Source organism: Typopeltis vanoorti, chromosome 15 (assembly GCF_054136105.1).
Source record: "Typopeltis vanoorti isolate ZY-2024b chromosome 15, IOZ_Tvanoo_1.0, whole genome shotgun sequence".
Classification (NCBI taxonomy): Eukaryota; Metazoa; Arthropoda; class Arachnida; order Uropygi; family Thelyphonidae; genus Typopeltis; species Typopeltis vanoorti.
Window position 1 is genome coordinate 16,153,882 of NC_143563.1, and position 19,521 is coordinate 16,173,402.

Below are 19,521 nucleotides of genomic sequence, written 5' to 3' on the forward strand. Positions count from 1 at the left end.
ATGTATGGAGAATGCAGTCATTTCTTGTTTCATGAAGTTTTTACAACATCTATCTGCATACCAATTCCAAAGAAACATAATGCACAAAATTGTGAGGCTTACAGAACTGTGAGCCTAATATCCCATGCATCTAAAATAATTTTAACCATTGTTAACAAGCAAATTGAAAGAGCCTTAAGCAGTGAATTGAGTGAACAATAGAAAGGCTTCAGAAGAGGAATGGGAACCATTAATGCTATGCTGGAACTAAAAATACTAATAAAAAGATCACTTGAAAGAAATAGAAACATTTACATATGCTTCATAGACTTTCAGAAGGCTTTTGACTGGGTAAAACATAATAAAATGTTCAATATATTAGATAAATTAGACATAGAAGATCATGTACTTAAGATAATAAAAATGATTTACACCAAACAGAAAATGAAGAATGTTCTGAACAGAAAATGAAGCTGTTTAATGATGAGACTTCTGTAGTGAAAATAAAAAGAGGAGTTAGACAAGGTTGTAACCTTTCACGAAATCTATTTAATATCTATAGTGAGACAGTGATGAAAAAGATTGAAAAACAAAAAATTGGAATTAGTATCAATGATATAAAATACAACAATCTTAGATATGCTGATGATACCATTCTAATAGCAGAAAACGGAAACAAATTACTGCAGCTACTAATTGAAGAAGATAAAGAATTTGGATTAGATATAAATGCAAAAAAAAAAACAAAAAAAAAAAAAAATTTATGAAAATCTCAAAAGAAAGCAGATCCGAGGCCAGAAATATTCATAAACAATATGAAAATTGAACATACAACAGAATACAAATATTTAGGAACCTACTTTACCGCAGATGGAAAGCAAGATAAAGAAATAAAAATAAGAACAGTCATAGTTAAAGATGCATTCTGGAAAAATAATTTTGCTGTGGCCAATTTTCACATATGGAAGTGAGACCTGGATATTCAAGAAGAGAGTAAAGCAACAGATAATGGCCTTTGAAATGTGGTGCTATAGGAGAGTTCTGAAAATCCCATGGACCGCACATGTGCCAAATGCAGATGTCTTACAGAGAATGAGAACACAGAGATTTTTATTACAGGAAATGATCCAGAGAAAGATGAGATTAGCAGGAGGACATGTACAGAGGTTCAGCAGGACAGAGGATACTATGGGAAAAGGATCAAGAAGCAAAAAACAAAGGACATGGCTTGAAGATATAAGATCATGGACAGGATCACATGGCTATGCAGAAACAAAAAGGAAAGCCACCAACAGAGAGAACTGGAAGGACATGGTGCTGCACCCTCTCACTGAGGAAGCTAAATGAAAAAGAACTAGAAATGACTGCATACTCTACTCTACTGCTCTAGCTGTCATTTCACATTTCAGGTTTTTCTTGAAAACATTCAAGAGAAATGCAATTAAGAGTAATATCAATACTTGAAAAAGCTTTCAAAAACCTGAAATGTGGAATGACAGGTAGAGTACAGGATATTCAAATGGAAATACTGAAATATGGAGGTATAATGTTTTATAGGAGGGGAAACTGATGTGTTTGAGAAGGAGGTAGTAGTGCTGTTGCACAAAATGTATAAGAATTCGGCAATGGAGGATTGACAAGAAAATCTGGAGTGGTAGCGAAAATTTTGGAAAAGCTGGTTAGTGCTTGCATACTGAAATGGGTTGACAGAGAATCTATACCCTGCAATGACCAGCATGGATATACTAATGGAAGGTCATATTTAAGCAACTTGCTCACATTCTATATTAATGTTAATGTAGAAAAGGGGAATAGATACACCACGATACTTTTATTTTGCTATGACTTTTAGCAGAATACAGCATGGAAGACTGTTGCATAAATTGGAGAATATGGGACCGTATTATAAAATATTAGTATAGATAAGAAGATGGCTGAATGACATATCAAAAAGTGGTATATGGCAGATGTGAATCTGCAAGATTTAAGGTAACCAATGGTATACCAAGGATTAGTCCTTGGTCTATTATTCAATCTGTACATTAATGACTGGGATGGATATGACAGGAGACATACAGCTATTTGCAGATGATACAAAGATAGGCAGGGTAATCAAGGAATGTTGCTGATATGTAGTACTTGCCGAATGATTTAAATAGGCTGTAATTGTGGGCATGGGAAAACGGCTATCAATTCAACATTAGTAAATGTAAATCATGCACTTTGGTGTGATGAGATATCCAATATCATGGAATATTTGTGGGATTATGCTAGGGATCTTAGAGTTTTAGTCGACAGGAAGTTAGTTCAAGGGACATATAGCAAGGATTGCAAATACATCTCAGGATAATTGCAATGTTGAAACGAGCACTGACATCTAAGAACATGGAATAAAGTACACAGGATCAATGGTGGCAGTCATATTAAAAATGATGACATCAGAAAGGAATTTGAAATCATCAGTATTTAACAATATCTAAGAAGAGATCTAAGATGGTATAAGAGCCACTTAAATGGAAAACAAAAGTTTAAAAAGTAGTTTTTGATGTCTGAAAGCAAAAAAACACCCAGAGGAAGACCTGATCTAAGGGACTGATGCAATTAGCCTCAGTAGAATCTGACATGAGCCCTGACAAATAACAGATGGATCTGAAAGAATATTGTTGACAGGAAACTAGTAACAATGTAAACTTTATATGTAGTGCTATCATAATATTCTACACATCACTTGGGGAAAACCTAATAAAAATGATAGTTATTATTTGAGGTACCTGACTGGAATCCAAAAAGAAGAAATATGAACCCAAAAAAGAAGTGTGTAGTGATTTAGTTTCTGGAGCTGCAAATACAGAAATTCATTGTAGCATAGTATTTTTTTGCAGTGAAGCATAAACATTCCATGGACGAACTCTCTTCAGCTGCCTTACGATCAACACCTGACATGTGGAGAGAACATCGGTCCAACAATCTTCCAACAAATGGTTTCCTGGAAGATCGCTGTGCTCTGCAGCCTGGTTTTGCCCTTCGTAGGATGATCTGGTCATCTATCAACACGATCAGAACTAACCAGGGCAGATGCAGCTACCTAGTGCATAAATGGAGACTACCAGACCACCCTTATTGTGACTGTTCCCCCTGTGGCCCAGACAATTACTCATATTGTGAATGACTGACCAAGGCACCAATTTCATGGTGGTAATCTCCAGGACATCCACGAGGTGACAGATAAGGCCTTGGATTGGCTTTCTGGTCTGAACACTGACCTGTAGCTGCTTTTGCCATAAGAATAAATAAATAAATAACTAAATTGAAAAATATCCAAACAAATGATACTGATGAAGAGAGACCATCATAGTCGCATTTACAACTGAAGAGAACAATGATCAAGTCCACACAGTTATTTTCACAATAGGAGGGCCATTAGTTATTTTGTTAGTAACCAAGAGGTGATGAATTAGTGCATATGCAGGTTACAGTAAAATCAACCAAAAGAGTGAAATATATGCCCCCCCTCCATATATAAGAGCTTTTGAAAATAAACCAAGCATATTAAAACAAAGGATTATGTTGAAAAATTATGTATTTGTACATTCTATTGTTAATTTTTAATAAATACATTGCAAACATCTTCTGACCTGTTCTTGTTGTAAACAAGAACAAGTCAGTGTGTGTTTTTATGTTGGAGGTTTAATGGATTTTTTACAACACTCAAAAAGAATTAAAATAGAATTTAATACTTCCTATATTTCATTCTAGTCACTAGGACATCTACGGGGATTACAAAAATAATTAATGTAACATGCACACAAAAACTTACAATACTAAGCCCAACCACGTGGGTGACACTAAAGTCCTATCTAGGTGGAGCGCCCTCTAAGGGCGGTAGTAGGTGGCCTGGAATATAAGGTGGGACGGGACCTCTGGTGATGAGTGTTTCCCAAATCTTAGGAAGCTTAATGCAACCGTATTTATTGAGATTTGGTTGGTTTCTGAGAGCTGCTGCTGCTTCTAAGAAAAGTCTCTCTTTCTTGAATTTGCTGTGGTGGAGCATGGTGGTTTTCTTCCATGATACTCTGTGGGTGGTGTCCAACACAAGGTCAGCCAAGCCTGAATGGCCATAGTTGTGTTTAACGATGTACGACTTGTGTTCCTCCAGGCGGATGGATGCTGATCTGCCTGTCTGTCCAAAGTATGCAAGCTTACAGGAACAGGGTACTTTGTAAACTCCAGGCAGAGAGAAAGAGGAGGGAGCTGATCTTTCGTAGAACGGACAAGGGTAGCAAGTTTGCGGTAGGCCTTATATGCTGTGTGTAGGTTATACTTTTTTAGTATCTTGGCTATTTTTTCCGTAGTACCATGGATGTAGGGTATGGTGATGGTATTTTTAAAATCTTGTTGACGAGAGGGACGGGGAATGGGGAAGGAATTGATTATTTTTTTTTGATACTGTGTTCGCTGTAGCCATTGGAGAGGAAAGTTATGTGTATGTGGTTAAGCTCAGTAGTGAGGGCGGCTCCACTGGAACAAAGATTGTAGGCTCTCTTGGTAAGAGTTTTAATGATGCCATATTGTTGCGAGGGGTGGTGGTGGGAGAGTTTGTGAATGTATCTGCCTGTGTGTGTGGGTTTTCTGTATACAGCGAAGGCAAGTGTATCATTAGGCAGGCGTGTGACTAAGGTGTCTAGGAAGGGTAAACAATTATTCCTTTCCTTTTCCATAGTAAACTGGATTCTTGGATGTAGGCTATTGAGATGACTGAGGAAGGAGTCTAACGTGTCTGGGCCATGAGGCCAAATAGAGAACACTTCATCTACATATCTTAGCCAGATAGAAGGTTTGAGTGGGGCTGAGTCTATGGCTCGTTTTTCAAAATCTTCCATATAGAAATTGGCAGGGGGGGGGTGAGAGGTGGGGAACCCATGGCGGTTCCCTCTATCTGCTTGTAGATTTTGTTCTTCCAAGAGAAATACCCAGAGTTGATGGCAAAGGAAAAGAAATCTAAGATGTCAGTTAAGGGAATATTGGTAAACAAAGAGGAGATATCAAACCTTACTAATATGTCTGTATTATTCAAGGTTAAATTTTCTGTGAGAGCTTTAAAGTGGGTCGAGTTTTTTTTATATAGGAAGCGAAATTTCCAGTGAGGGGGGGACAGAGAGTTGGCCAGCTGTTTAGACAGTCTGTAACAAGGTGCATTGGTGGCATCTACTATAGGTCTGAGTGGGGAACTGGGTTTGTGGATTTTTGGTAAACCGTATATTCGGGGGGGGGGGGGGGACGGGAGCGGAAAGGTTTAAGTTTTTTCGTGACGTCAGGGGTCCAGGAGGTTACTTTTTTTAAGTAAGATTTTTAATTTCTTAACTTGTGTTTTTGTGGGGTCGTGTTCTAGCGGGATGTAGGTAGCATGATTGCGGAGGATAATGTTAATTTTACGATTGTATTCGCTGGTATTAAGAACGACGTTCTTAATACCAGCGAATACAATCGTTCTTATACAGTCGTTCTTAATACCAGCGAATACAATCGTAAAATGAACATTATCCTCCGCAATCGTGCTACCTACATCCCGCTAGAACACGACCCCACAAAAACACAAGTTAAGAAATTAAAAATCTTACTTAAAAAAGTAACCTCTTGGCCTCCTGACGTCACGAAAAAACTTAAACCTTTCCGCTCCCGTCCCCCCCGAATATACGGTTTACCAAAAATCCACAAACCCAGTTCCCCACTCAGACCTATAGTAGATGCCACCAATGCACCTTGTTACAGACTGTCTAAACAGCTGGCCAACTCTCTGTCCCCCCTCACCGGAAATTCCGCTTCCTATATAAAAAAACTCGACCCACTTTAAAGCTCTCACAGAAAATTTAACCTTGAATAATACAGACATATTAGTAAGGTTTGATATCTCCTCTTTGTTTACCAATATTCCCTTAACTGACATCTTAGATCTCTTTTCCTTTGCCATCAACTCTGGGTATTTCTCTTGGAAGAACAAAATCTACAAGCAGATAGAGGGAACCGCCATGGGTTCCCCCACCTCTCACCCCCCCCCCCCCTGCCAATTTCTATATGGAAGATTTTGAAAAACGAGCCATAGACTCAGCCCCACTCAAACCTTCTATCTGGCTAAGATATGTAGATGAAGTGTTCTCTATTTGGCCTCATGGCCCAGACACGTTAGACTCCTTCCTCAGTCATCTCAATAGCCTACATCCAAGAATCCAGTTTACTATGGAAAAGGAAAAGAACAATTGTTTACTTCCTAGATACCTTAGTCACACGCCTGCATAATGATACACTGGCCTTCACTGTATACAGAAAACCCACACACACAGGCAGATACATTCACAAACTCTCCCACCACCACCCCTCGCAACAATATGGTGTCATTAAAACTCTTACCAAGAGAGCCCACAATCTTTGTTCCAGTGGAACCGCCCTCACTACTGAGCTTAACCACATACACAGAACTTTCCTTTCCAATGGCTACAGCGAACACAGTATCAAAAAAATAATCAATTCCTCCCCCATTCCCCATCCCTCTCATCAAGATTTTAAAAATGCCATCACCATACCCTACATCCATGGTACTTCGGAAAAAATAGCCAAGATACTAAAAAAGTATAACGTACACACAGCATATAAGCCCTACTGCAAACTTGCTACCCTTGTCCGTTCTACGAAAGATCAGCTCCCTCCTCTCTCTCTCTGCCTGGAGTTTATAAAGTACCCTGTTCCTGTAAGCTTGCGTACTTTGGACAGACAGGCAGATCAGCATCCATCCGCCTGGAGGAACACAAGTCGTACATCGTTAAACACAACTACGGCCATTCAGGCTTGGCTGACCATGTGTTGGACACCACCCGCAGAGTATCATGGAAGAAAACCACCATGCTCCACCACAGCAAATTCAAGAAAGAGAGACTTTTCTTAGAAGCAGCAGCAGCTCTCAGAAACCAACCAAATCTCAATAAATACGGTTGCATTAAGCTTCCTAAGATTTGGGAAACACTCATCACCAGAGGTCCCGTCCCACCTTACATTCCAGGCCACCTACTACTGCCCCTAGAGGGCGCTCTACCTAGATAGGACTTTAGTGTCACCCACATGGTTGGGCTTAGTATTGTAAGTTTTTGTGTGCATGTTACATTAATTGTTTTTGTAATCCCTGTAGATGTCCTAGTGACTAGGATGAAATATAGGACGTATTAAATTTTATTTTAATGTTGTAAAAAATCCATTAAACCTCCAACATAATCTCCTCACAGCACTTAAGCCTCTACACAAGAAGTCAGTGTGTGCACGTGTAGCTTGTTCTCACACACATTTATATAAGGAAGTAAAACAAACCTTTTGTACTCCATTGCTTGTAAAGTCATTTTTAGGTCATCCAAGCAGAGTCTGTCAATGGATTTGTAGTCAATTTCTGGGTCTGGTTCATCAGCTGGATCTTGATAAGACTGGAATGCATTACAAGTCACTTTACTGTGTAAACAACATCATTATTCATATTTACTTGAATATTACTATTATTACTATTACATAGGCATCACAATGAAGTCCAAAGACCATGGGAAGTTCATGCTAAAAATTACCAACACCATGCCTATCATATTTCTCCCTTATGTGTGTTCACTGACAAAGCACTTATGACAGCCTCTGGCAATCTAATCCATATTTACTATTTTAGCAAAAAAAAAAAAAAAATCTAGCTCTCACATTCTTTCTAACTACACACTCATACAACTTCCACCCCTTGTTCTCTTCCATCCAGTACGTGACTGGATGGGAGAGAACAAAGGGTGGAAGGAATAAAATCCTTTATTATCTTGTTTCTATCATATTTCCTCTTTTACTCCTTTGTAACCCACAAACATTCAGTTTGAGGAACACTGAATGTTTTAGACTATCCACAGTACAGTAGTACTGTGGATACTCTAAGGATTTTTTAATTCTTTTTTTCATTAATATTATATATATTTTATGTATTTATACATTTTTTTTTTTTTTTACAAAATCCATAAACTCTGTTCTAGAGACCAGCATAGAACTTTCTCAAGCAACTTCAAGGCCTCTAAATATGTGGAGTGGTGGTCTCACACCAGGTAATAAAATTTATCTTTCACCTAAAGACAATCATCAACATCCATGACCACAGTGGGATTCTAACTTGCAGCTTGTTGGTTGGAGAGCACATACACTAACCACTTGACCACCCATGCCAACAAGTATGTCCAGATATTCTACAAATAATATATTTTTTTAAATTCAAAGCTTAGCAGTCTATTATAATATGATATTAAAGTATGTTATTTAAACATCATGCTTCTTTTAATTTGCTTTTGTATATATTGTAAGCAAGATATTTTGAATGTAATTTGCCAATGAAGTCTTGCTTAGTTATAAAAGAAATTTATAGGAGAATTTAAGGCATAAATTTGTTCAAAAAATTTTATATTGTCTGCTGTTACTTATATGAAGTATCAAAAATGATCACTGTATTTTAATTTTCTGTGTGTGTGTGGGGGGGGGGGGGATGAATGTAATATTTTATCTATTTTATATGGACTATAGCCATTGGCTAAAAAAAGTGTTGCAAAGGACCATAAGCTCAGTTTCAAGGGCTGTGTCATTTGAACAGATAGTCCTAGCTTGGTGAGCAAGAGTTTTGAGGATGCCATGCTGTTGGGAAGGGTGGTGTGATTGTTTATGTAAATAGCTACCAGAGTGAGTGGGTTTTCTGTAGACAAAAGGATAATGAGCCATTAGGAAGTCATGTAACTTGTATATCTAAAAAACGGTAGGCTATTGTTACTTTCTTTTTCTATGGTATAAACTCTTACTCACCAAGCCAGGGCTATTTGAACATTACTTATTCCTTCACATAGGATCAGGTGGAGAAAAACATCTTTATTACATGTCATTACAAATCTGAGAGGCTATTCTTAGAATCAGCATCAGCTATGAGGCACTCTCCAAACCTCAACAAGTATGGTTGCATTAATTTACTAAAGATCTAGGAGACTATTTTTTTTAAGATCTAATAGCCAGAATTCTCTAAATTAACTTTGTAGTTATCTGATCCACAGAGAATACCATGTAAGGCCATTAGATGTCAGTTACAATTTAAATTGTTTCTACATTTACTTGGTTTAGTGCAGTGTGGTAGTCACAGTTATCATTGTGCTCTGATGATGATGGCTAGAAAACCAGTGAAATATTAGTGAGTTTAAGAAATGTATTATTTCCTCTTGGTGTTAGTTATACAGTTCAACTTTATTATGGATATGTTATGGAGTGACAAATAATGCAACATCCTTTACCGAGCAGATGGATGGGTGTAGCTGATGTCCAGTGAATGCCTCTTACCAGAGTTGCGTCTGCAACTATGACATTCAGAGGTGGCAGTGTGATTGTATGGTCCTGTTTGACTTGGTTTGGCCTTGGACCTCTGTTTGTAGTACCACAAACACTGAACTCCAAGAGGTATCTTAACATTCTGGACAATGCAATGCTTCCTACTTTGTGGCATTTCTATGGAACTGACCATTTCTCTTTCAGTGAGACACTGTACCATGTTGCAAGGCTGTTGCTGTATTGCGTGGTTTGTAAACTTGAGCATCCGCACACTTGACTGGCCCCCATCCTGATTTCAACTCTATTGAATATCTGTGGGATGAAATGGAGCATCAGGTGAAGTCAAGGAATGTCTGCTCCACAACAGTCCAGGACTTCATTACATGCTACAGGAAGAATGGTCCAAAATTCCCATTGATTGCTATTGTATGGTTGTGGAAAGTGTGCACTGTAGGATTATTGCAGTCATCACAGTGAAAGGAGGTCCTACATCTTATTAAGGTGGGTGCCATGGCTCTTTGTTCCTCACACTATGGTGTCCATTGACTTCTTTTTAATCAGTACAAGCTCCATCAGTGTATATAGCATATAATTTGAGGTGTACTAACAGCACAGAAAATATTTCATATTTTATGGACCATACTATTTAAAAAATAAGTAAGGAAATGAATGGCAGTGAATACTGGAAAAAAGCTGTTTCATAATAGCAATCTTCGTATACTGATGCCATCCATTATATGACTGAACTTAAAGCCATTGCTTGGGTTAAGTACAGTAGTTAAAATTTTATTTTGTTTAATTTTGCTATAAAACAGTCTAGATAAAATATTTAACAAATTTTAATAGTGATCCTAAATACCGAACTAATAAATTCCACCAAACTGCACAGAAATTACTATTATAATTTTTGAATTGTTTGAGTAATAAAAATCCAGTTATAGTGAGGTGGGGGGGGGGTCTGTATTATTATTAATCCAAAGCTTTTATCAACAAAAACAAATAGACTGGTTTCCATAAATTAAGGAACAAACAGAAATACTGTGATAACTTGAGGAAGGCTGGGAGAATGTGTGAAAATCAGGTACATTATGTGAAAAGTGAAGCTCAGCCTGGGTATTGTATGCAAATGAGTGGTCTGTCAGCAGTTATGCCATGGTATAAAAGTGTGTTTTGGAGTGGTTTCCCATTCCATGTTTAGAGTGAGAACACGACATTTCACAATAACAAAATTCTTCGATATGGCGATAAGATATTATTTAACCGATGAGTGGCGAACTATAATAGGACTAGAGGGGGTCAGACTAGGTAGCCAGATAGTTGCATGGGTGGTTCACAAACTGTTGGAACCATTTTCAACAATCAAACAAAATCTCAGAGAGATACACTGAGGGAAAGCGATGGCTACAACAAGAGTAAGTGACTGATATCTCTGATTATCTGCTTGCAGAAAAAGGAGTGCTACCATGAATCAGCTGCGATCTGGCCTTGTGTCAGCTACAGGAACACTGGTATCCAATTCCACTGTGCACAAAAGGCTCTATGAAGTGGTCTGTATGCTAGGTGACTGGTAGTCTGTGCGTCCCTATCCCCCACACGAGAGGAGAGAACATTTGAAATTGGCCAAGCTCCACATCAACTGGACTAAGACCAATCTTTCCTCTAAGCTCTCAGCATGCACACTAGTCAAACAGGGAGTGCATATGTCTAGTAACTGGGTACAAAATTTTTCCATTAGAATGTACTATAAAAAAGAATATGATAAATCAATATTTGTCACTTTTTTATTTAGTAATATCACCACCCCAATATTACGCTAACCCATTCAAACTTGAACTCCAAATAGTTACTTTTACCGGCATGGCTGGGTGAATTGATGACGAGATCAGCAAGGTGCAAAAGCATATTTGTTTATTGTCTACTGTCTAGACAATATGGTCACTTGAACATGCACGAATAGTGATGGTTTTAATAGCTAGGCAGATTTAAGTGAATTAATTTAGTGTTCACAATGCTACAGGTTATATCTAGATAAAAAAAAAAAAGCAACATTAATATGAAAAATATCACATTAGCAGATACACGAGTCCAAGACTGAAAACTTCTACATAAAATGTGTTTCACGTGCACATGGGCTGGCAAATATTAGAGGGAATATTGCTCAAGACCAATAGTGTATGTGTGTTTGGGGTTAGGTGTTGGTATTGTTTACAGACCATCCAATTTGCTATACAAAGCAATACCACATGCACTCTGATCTGGAGAGAACCAGGGATACATTATCATCCCTCTAATATCCATGAAAATGACACTTGTGGTGGAGTCATCCTGTTGGGGGATGAAATGACCTGTATGTGTTTCTTTTGTTTTTTCTTATGTTTTTCCCACCCACAAAAGATTATTAGTAAACCTGTACCATGTATGGGGTAAGATTTTTTTTCCCATTTTTATATATCAATTTTATGTTTTTTGTATTTGTTTAAAAATTTATTTTTGCATAGTCTGGAATGTAAAGACTAAACATGGAACTTTTATCAAGCCACTTCAGGTCTCCAATAAGCAGGGAAGTGGTCTCACACCAGGCATACAAAACACACCTTCCATCTAAAGACAATCACAAACATCCATGCCTGTAGCAGGATCTGTGACTTGTTGGTTGGAGAGTGTGTATGCTAACCACTGGGCCAACCAGGCCAGCGCCATTCTTAGTGGAACCATGAAACGTATAGACAAATGAGGTCCTGAACCCCATGTTTGTCTATATGTAGGTGTGATAGGGGAAACATTTATCCTACAAGATGATAATGCTCATTCTCACTGAGTGAAGCTTGTGGACCGATATCTTCAAGAAGAGATTATCATATGTATGGACGAGGTCTCCTGATCTTAATCCTACTTAGCATGATTTGGGATGCTCTAGGATATGTTACTGATCTCAAAATGCCCTCTCCAAAACCTTAAGGCTTAGGAGAGTTTTGCAAGAGCAATGGTTGTTATTACCACCTGAGCTCCTGACATAATTATAAACAGTATAAAACATTGTAAGCACTGTATTGCTGTGAGAGTGATCATATTCTTTATTGAGGCACTCTGACAATCTCATTTTAACCTTATGACCATTGTCTTCATGTACTTATTTGCTAAACTTTTTATTTACAATTTTTGTGGATGTTTCTTTCACATCTTATATCATGCTGTCTTTCACCAAACTGCATAAAAATTTGATAACATTTTTAAGTTATCATTATTTTTCTTTTTGTTCCTTGATTTATGGGAATCAGTGTACTTCATAAAGCAGTTTTGAACCTAAGACTGGGGGAAGAATAAAAATTACTCCAGAACAACACATCCACCTACCTGATAAACTGATGAGATGCTTAGAAGGATAAATAACTGTTTACATGTAACAGATTGAAAGTGTTCAGCATTAAAATTTTTATTGTCAATATTTCTGTCATTTTTGAAAGAACTATTATGATGTCTGAGACCAATTTACAACATTTAAAGTGAGCTATCAAACGGCTGTACTTTCTTTGTTAAAAAAAAAAAAAAAAAAAAAAAAAGTGTGTGTGCATGCTGCATGTGCTTAAGATGAAATTTTGTTTGCATAATTTTGCACCAATTATCCAAGTGAAACAAAATTTAAACATGCTGGTCAGAGTAGTATATTTGCTCTCCAAATAGCAAGGGTTCAAATTTCAACATGGACATGGATGTCATTGAACGTTTTGTGTTGGGGATGAATTTCACCGTTCAATGTAATAACCTGATTATTAAATGCCTGAAGTGACTAAAGTTATATTTTTTGCTACTGGAAAAGAGTTCCTTAGATAGTGTAAACAAAATAAACAAAAAATTTTAAAAATTACCAAAAAACCTGGCCCACTGAGAGCAGTACCAATATACAACCATCTGGGTTGGGTGTGCTGTTGTTTGGCTTACACAATGCAGAAAATGTGCTACAAAATTCACATCAATTCGACTGTATGATTGCATTTTTATCAATGTATGAAAGTTTTAAGAGTGCATAGTGCATTAGCACTCATCTTAATTGGTCCAATGCATTTAATGAGGGATAACTTTGAATACTTTAATTTTTCAATTAATATAATTTTAATAAATTATAATTATAATTTAATATAATTAATATAACTTTAAATAAATTAAAGGACAAATGAACAATAGCTATGATTCACATGCACCGTTTATGTGAGAAACACAAATGGTTTAAGCTTTGTGGGGAGAATAGATTATCATTGATTCTCGTAGACAGGCTTATACGTTGGTTATGCATTAGGAAATGAACAACGTAGTTATTTAAGGATATAAATTAAATTATACTTTAATAAATATTTTCCGATATTTCGGCAACGTCACATTGCCATCTTCTAAAGGAACTTACAAAAAAAAAGGCACGTGCACGTAGGCACTACAAACACAGTAACTGGGAATGAAGCTATTGTTCTCCTAAAAGTCCTGAAGGTGCCCTCTAACGGGCTAAGTAGGTGTTCTTGGCCGTTGGGCTGAAGGTCTGCTGATGTAAGCCTCCCAAATTTGGGGCAGTTGCATACAACCAAATTTGTTGAGATTTGGAGAATTTCTTAGGGCTGAGGCTGATTCCATAAATAGTCTTTCAAATTTGTATTTGCTACGGTGTATCCAGAACATGGTCTGCAAGACCAGAATGGCTGTACTTGTGTTCAGAAATTCTGATATTCGCTGTCCTGCCTGTTTGGCCAAAGTAAGACAGTTTACAACTGCAAGGGACCTGGTATACACCAGGTAGGTCTAAGGGAAGTGGTTGGTCTTTAGTGGAGCGGATAAGGGATGCCAATTTTCTGTAAGGTTTGTAACAGGAGGTCAGGTCATGCTTTTTTAAGATTTTGGTAATCTTTTCTGATGTGCCTCAGATGTAGAGAATGGTGATGGATTTAGAGTAATCCTTGTTGTGGAGGGGGGGGGGGATCTGTGGTTTGTGGGTTCTAATATTTTTTGGACTTTTTTGGGCAGGTAGCCATTGGCTGAGAAAGTGTTGAGGATGTGATTTAGTTCAGTGTTTAGGGCCAAGTCGCTTGAACAGATTAGTTTAGGCCTGATGTATAGTGTTTTCACTACTCCATATTGTTGTGTGTGTGTGGGGGGGGGGGGGGGGGAGTTGTTGGTGAACGTATCTGCCTGTATGGGTGGATTTTCTGTAAACTGAGAAAACCAAGGTTCCATTAGGCTGGCGGGTGACTAGTGTGGCTAGGAAAGGGAGGCTGTTTTTTTTCTCATTTTCCAGGGTGAATTTAATTCTGGGGTGTTGGTTGTTTAAGTGTGTTAAGAAGGAGAGAAGTCCAGAGCCATGTGGCCAAATAGCGAACACATCATCACCGTAGCGAAGCCATATGGTTGGTTTTTGTGGGGCAGAGGCTAAGGCTTTTTCTTCAAAGGTCTCCATAAAGAAATTGGCCAAGGGTGGGGAGAGTGGTGAACCCATGGCTGTCCTCCCCTCTATTTGTTTGTAGAATTTTCCCTGCCAAATGAAATAGCCTGAGTTCATTGTGAACTGAAATAAGGCTGAGATATCGAGAGAAAATTAAGCTTGGATTAGCTCTAAAGTTTCCTTGAGTGGGACATTTGTGAATAAAGAGACATCAAAGCTGACCATTATGTCAGTTTGTTGCAGTGTAAGGTTTTCTATACTGGCTTTGAAATGGGCTGAGTTTTTTTTTTTTTGTGTGTGATGGTGTGTTGCCAGTATAGTGTGCGAGCTCTTTGGCCAAATGTTTAGCTATGTGGGGGAATCAATGCCATCCACTATGGGACGTAATGGCACATTTTCTTTATGTATTTTTGGGAGTCCGTAAATATGGGGGGGGGGTATAGAGTTAAATGGCTTTAACTGTATTATTTAACTCTATATCCACCCTGTATTTACGGACTCCCAAAAATACATAAAGAAAATGTGCCATTACGTCCCATAGTGGATGGCATTGATTCCCCCACATAAATAATTAGCTAAACATTTGGCCAAAGAGCTCACACCCTATACTGGCAACCCACACCATCACACAAAAAACTCAGCCTATTTCAAAGCCAGTATAGAAAACCTTACACTCCAACACACTGACATAATGGTCAGCTTTGATGTCTCCTCTTTATTCACAAATGTCCCACTCAAGGAAACTTTAGAGCTAATCCAAGTTAAATTTTCTCCCGATATCTCAGCCTTATTTCAGTTCACAATGAACTCAGGCTATTTCATTTGGCAGGGAAAATTCTACAAACAAATAGAGGGGAGGACAGCCATGGGTTCACCACTCTCCCCACCCTTGGCCAATTTCTTTATGGAGACCTTTGAAGAAAAAGCCTTAGCCTCTGCCCCACAAAAACCAACCATATAGCTTCGCTACGGTGATGATGTGTTCGCTATTTGGCCACATGGCTCTGGACTTCTCTCCTTCTTAACACACTTAAACAACCAACACCCCAGAATCAAATTCACCCTGGAAAATGAGAAAAAAAACAGCCTCCCTTTCCTAGCCACACTAGTCACCCGCCAGCCTAATGGAACCTTGGTTTTCTCAGTTTTACAGAAAATCCACCCATACAGGCAGATACGTTCACCAACAACTGCCCCCCCCCCCCCACACACACACAACAATATGGAGTAGTGAAAACACTATACATCAGGCCTAAACTAATCTGTTCAAGCGACTTGGCCCTAAACACTGAACTAAATCACATCCTCAACACTTTCTCAGCCAATGGCTACCCGCCCAAAAAAGTCCAAAAAATATTAGAACCTACAAACCACAGATCCCCTCCCCTCCCCCCCCTCCACAACAAGGATTACTCTAAATCCATCACCATTCTCTACATCTGAGGCACATCAGAAAAGATTACCAAAATCTTAAAAAAGCATGACCTGACCTCCTGTTACAAACCTTACAGAAAATTGGCATCCCTTATCCGCTCCACTAAAGACCAACCACTTCCCTTAGACCTACCTGGTGTATACCAGGTCCTTCGCAGTTGTAAACTGTCTTACTTTGGCCAATCAGGCAGGACAGCAAATATCAGAATTTCTGAACACAAGGACTACATCCGGTTTCACAAGTACAGATATTCTGGTCTTGCAGACCATGCTCTGGATACACGCCACAGAATACGGTGGAAGAAAGCTACAGTAATACACCGTAGCAAATACAAATTCGAAAGACTATTTATGGAATCAGTCTCAGCCCTAAGAAATTTGGTTGTATGCGACTGCCCCAAATTTGGGAGGCTTACATCAGCAGACCTTCAGCCCAACGGCCAAGAACACCTACTTAGCCCGCTAGAGGGCACCATCAGGACTTTTAGGAGAACAATAGCTTCATCTCTTCATTCCCAGTTACTGTGTTTGTAGTGCCTACGTGCACGTGCCTTTTTTTGTAAGTTCCTTTAGAAGATGGCAACGTGACGTTGCCGAAATATCGAAAAATATTTATTAAAGTATAATTTAATTTATATCCTTAACTACGTTGTTCATTTCCTTAAGTGTTTTAATAAAGATTATCATTGGCAAATACTCAAGACATGAATAATTTGAATTTTGATATGATTTTCAAATACAGCCATTAATACACACAGAAATCTGAAAAAGTAATCACTTGGGAAATTATTATTTTTCAAGATTAACCAAAGAAAGGCTGAAATAACTAATTTTACTTATTTATTCATACACAAGTTCCAATGTTGTTTGACTATAATCATACAATCTGCAAAAGCTCTGGCAGAAAATGGGACATTCAGTAGATTGTCAACATGGTTTATCATTGTAAATATGGGCAAAAAATTTATAAATTATTTACAGAAAATTCTATATTATTATGTTTTATTATTACTATATTATTATACTATATATAATTAAAAACTTGTCTATATCAGTGTCCTGAACACTTCAGTTCACACTTCCCGCATGCAAAAGAGATGAAACTTAGAAAACAAAAACAGCAACTCATGACAAATGATAATGTTTAATCAGATTGGTTGACACAATAACCAATCACAGCCACTGATTTCTGAGTGCTATTGTCTCAACGCACCCTGGCTTGCTTTCTGGGTGGTTTAAAACCATTGGAATGCCAAGAATTTGACACAATACACCATCTGTGTGTCTGTTCAAAGGTGTCCGTATTTGGGATCGCACAGCCAGACTATTAAAGCGAAAGTGATGCAACATTTACACTATGAAAACTGTCCTCTTCATGAAGCATTAGTATAATGTGTTTAATTTTAGGAATCACATGAAGCCAGGAAGGGAGTCTTTAACAGTAATAAATGCAAAAATATAATATCGGTGATATCGCTATTCTGTGGGTGTGAACCCAACACCTGGAATACGTGCCCCTGATATATATATATATATATATATATATATATATATATATATATATATATATATATACTGAGGTTTACTTGGTTGTTAAACATATTTTTTAAAAGAATTGAATGACATAAAAAAGGTTTAGTGGTATCACACGACTAGTTTCAGCTTTTTACAGCCTTCTTCAGGTATTTTCATAAAAGAAAAGAAAAAACATTAAACATTGAGGATAAAAACTGTGAACAGCACAGTAAAGTCACTATACATATTTAACGTGAAAACGTTGTAGTTAATGTATTCAAAGCTGTTCCTTCGTTGGCCACATTGTTGAGTGAGTGTGTGCATATAGCATATCGTGAGCATTCCTTTTAAGGAATGAAGAGAACCGGTCAAGGTTTCTGACGTGATGTCCAATCCTTACCTTCTCATAATATCAAGTAGAGTAATGTGGGCAAATATCAAAATGGGGGAATTGGAAAATGAGACTTATTTGTGCTCATGGTCCAATAGAAGGTTCTACCAAGAAAGAAATGGAGGAGTTTTCTGAGGCATTAGAGAAGACAGCTGGCACAATGGATCAGGAAAAGTTGGTCCTTGTTGAAGATCTAAACAGCAGAGTAAGAAATAATTACCAGACATATAAAAATGGATTTCTGTTCAGGACAAGGATTAGTTATTATTAACATAATGTTCCAACATAAAAATGTGTAAAAATTCAGATGGAGAGAAGATGCAAGAAAAGACTCACTGACTATGTTATAGTTGATAGTGATGTTTTCCCAAAAATTGGTTCAGGGCACAAGAGTATACAGAGGATTTGAAATAGGAAGTGACTATCACCAGGATAAAATTGAATTTCATATTGAAATTCAATTTTATCCTGGCAGATACGTTTTGAAAGAAATCAGTCAGACAGCTATCAGATGTGAACTGTAGACTGAAATACAAACATTATTCAAGAAAAATTGAAAGAGTTTGAAAACAAGAACCAAACCTTGGAGATACAGAAGCAAACCAGAAAGAAAACTTTGATTGATTCAGCTAGAGAGGCATGTGGTGAGGTAATTTCCAAGGATAGATAAATCAAAACTTCATGATGGACTCAGGAAGTTAAAGAGACAGTCAAGGATATAGAAAGTTACTGGCAAGTAGTCAGCTTGCATTATTAGAGAATACAGAGAAAAATGCAAGAAAGTAAAGTACTGTGTAAAACTAACTTAACAAGAGTCGTGGGAAGACTTTGGTAAGAAAACAGAAAATAAATATCAGGAAATTTGTTGGAAGTTTATTTTGCACTTGGTTAGACTATAATAAATTTAGTTTAATCCTCTATCCAAATGTAACATTTGGATAAAGGATTAAATTAAATTTATTATAGTCTAACCACGTGCAAAATAAACTTCCAACATCTTTCTCTAAATCCAGAGTAATTTAATAATAAGTGGTACACTGGTTGGCAACTCGTATAGGTAAATATGACCTCTCTATTGCTTCTGCCTTAGCATCACCACTCTGGGTCTGCTTCCCACTGACGAGACCTCAATAAAGGTCAAAACTGGTCGGTGTAGTGGCTCTTCCCTTAATGCATAGCAGTATACATCTCCACAAGGAGATGTGCTTTGCATTATGGGAGATACTGAGACAAGGAGTGATGAGAGCTTGGTCCACCTTTGCTATGAGTTGTATCACCTTACCTCAGTCCTGAAGATATTTTCAGGCGCAAACTTTGTTTGCTTATACTTGGAAAGGCAACATGAAAACAGAAGATAAAGATATTCTAGATGTGTGGAGTAATTACTTTGAAAGATTGCTAAATGAAACAAGCAGTGCCA

General features: G+C 37.7%; 1 protein-coding gene across 2 annotated transcripts in view; it reads right to left on the bottom strand.

Annotated features, from left to right (window-relative positions):
- Positions 1-19,521, bottom strand: part of LOC150098418 (tudor domain-containing protein 5-like) — a 471,387-nt gene that overhangs the window by 77,455 nt on the left and 374,411 nt on the right. For both annotated transcript variants that reach the window (XM_090404821.1, XM_090404822.1), the window contains exon 20: positions 7,333-7,442. In XM_090404821.1, coding sequence (XP_090260947.1) covers positions 7,333-7,442 — 110 coding nt within the window. The remainder of the gene's footprint in view (positions 1-7,332; positions 7,443-19,521) is intronic.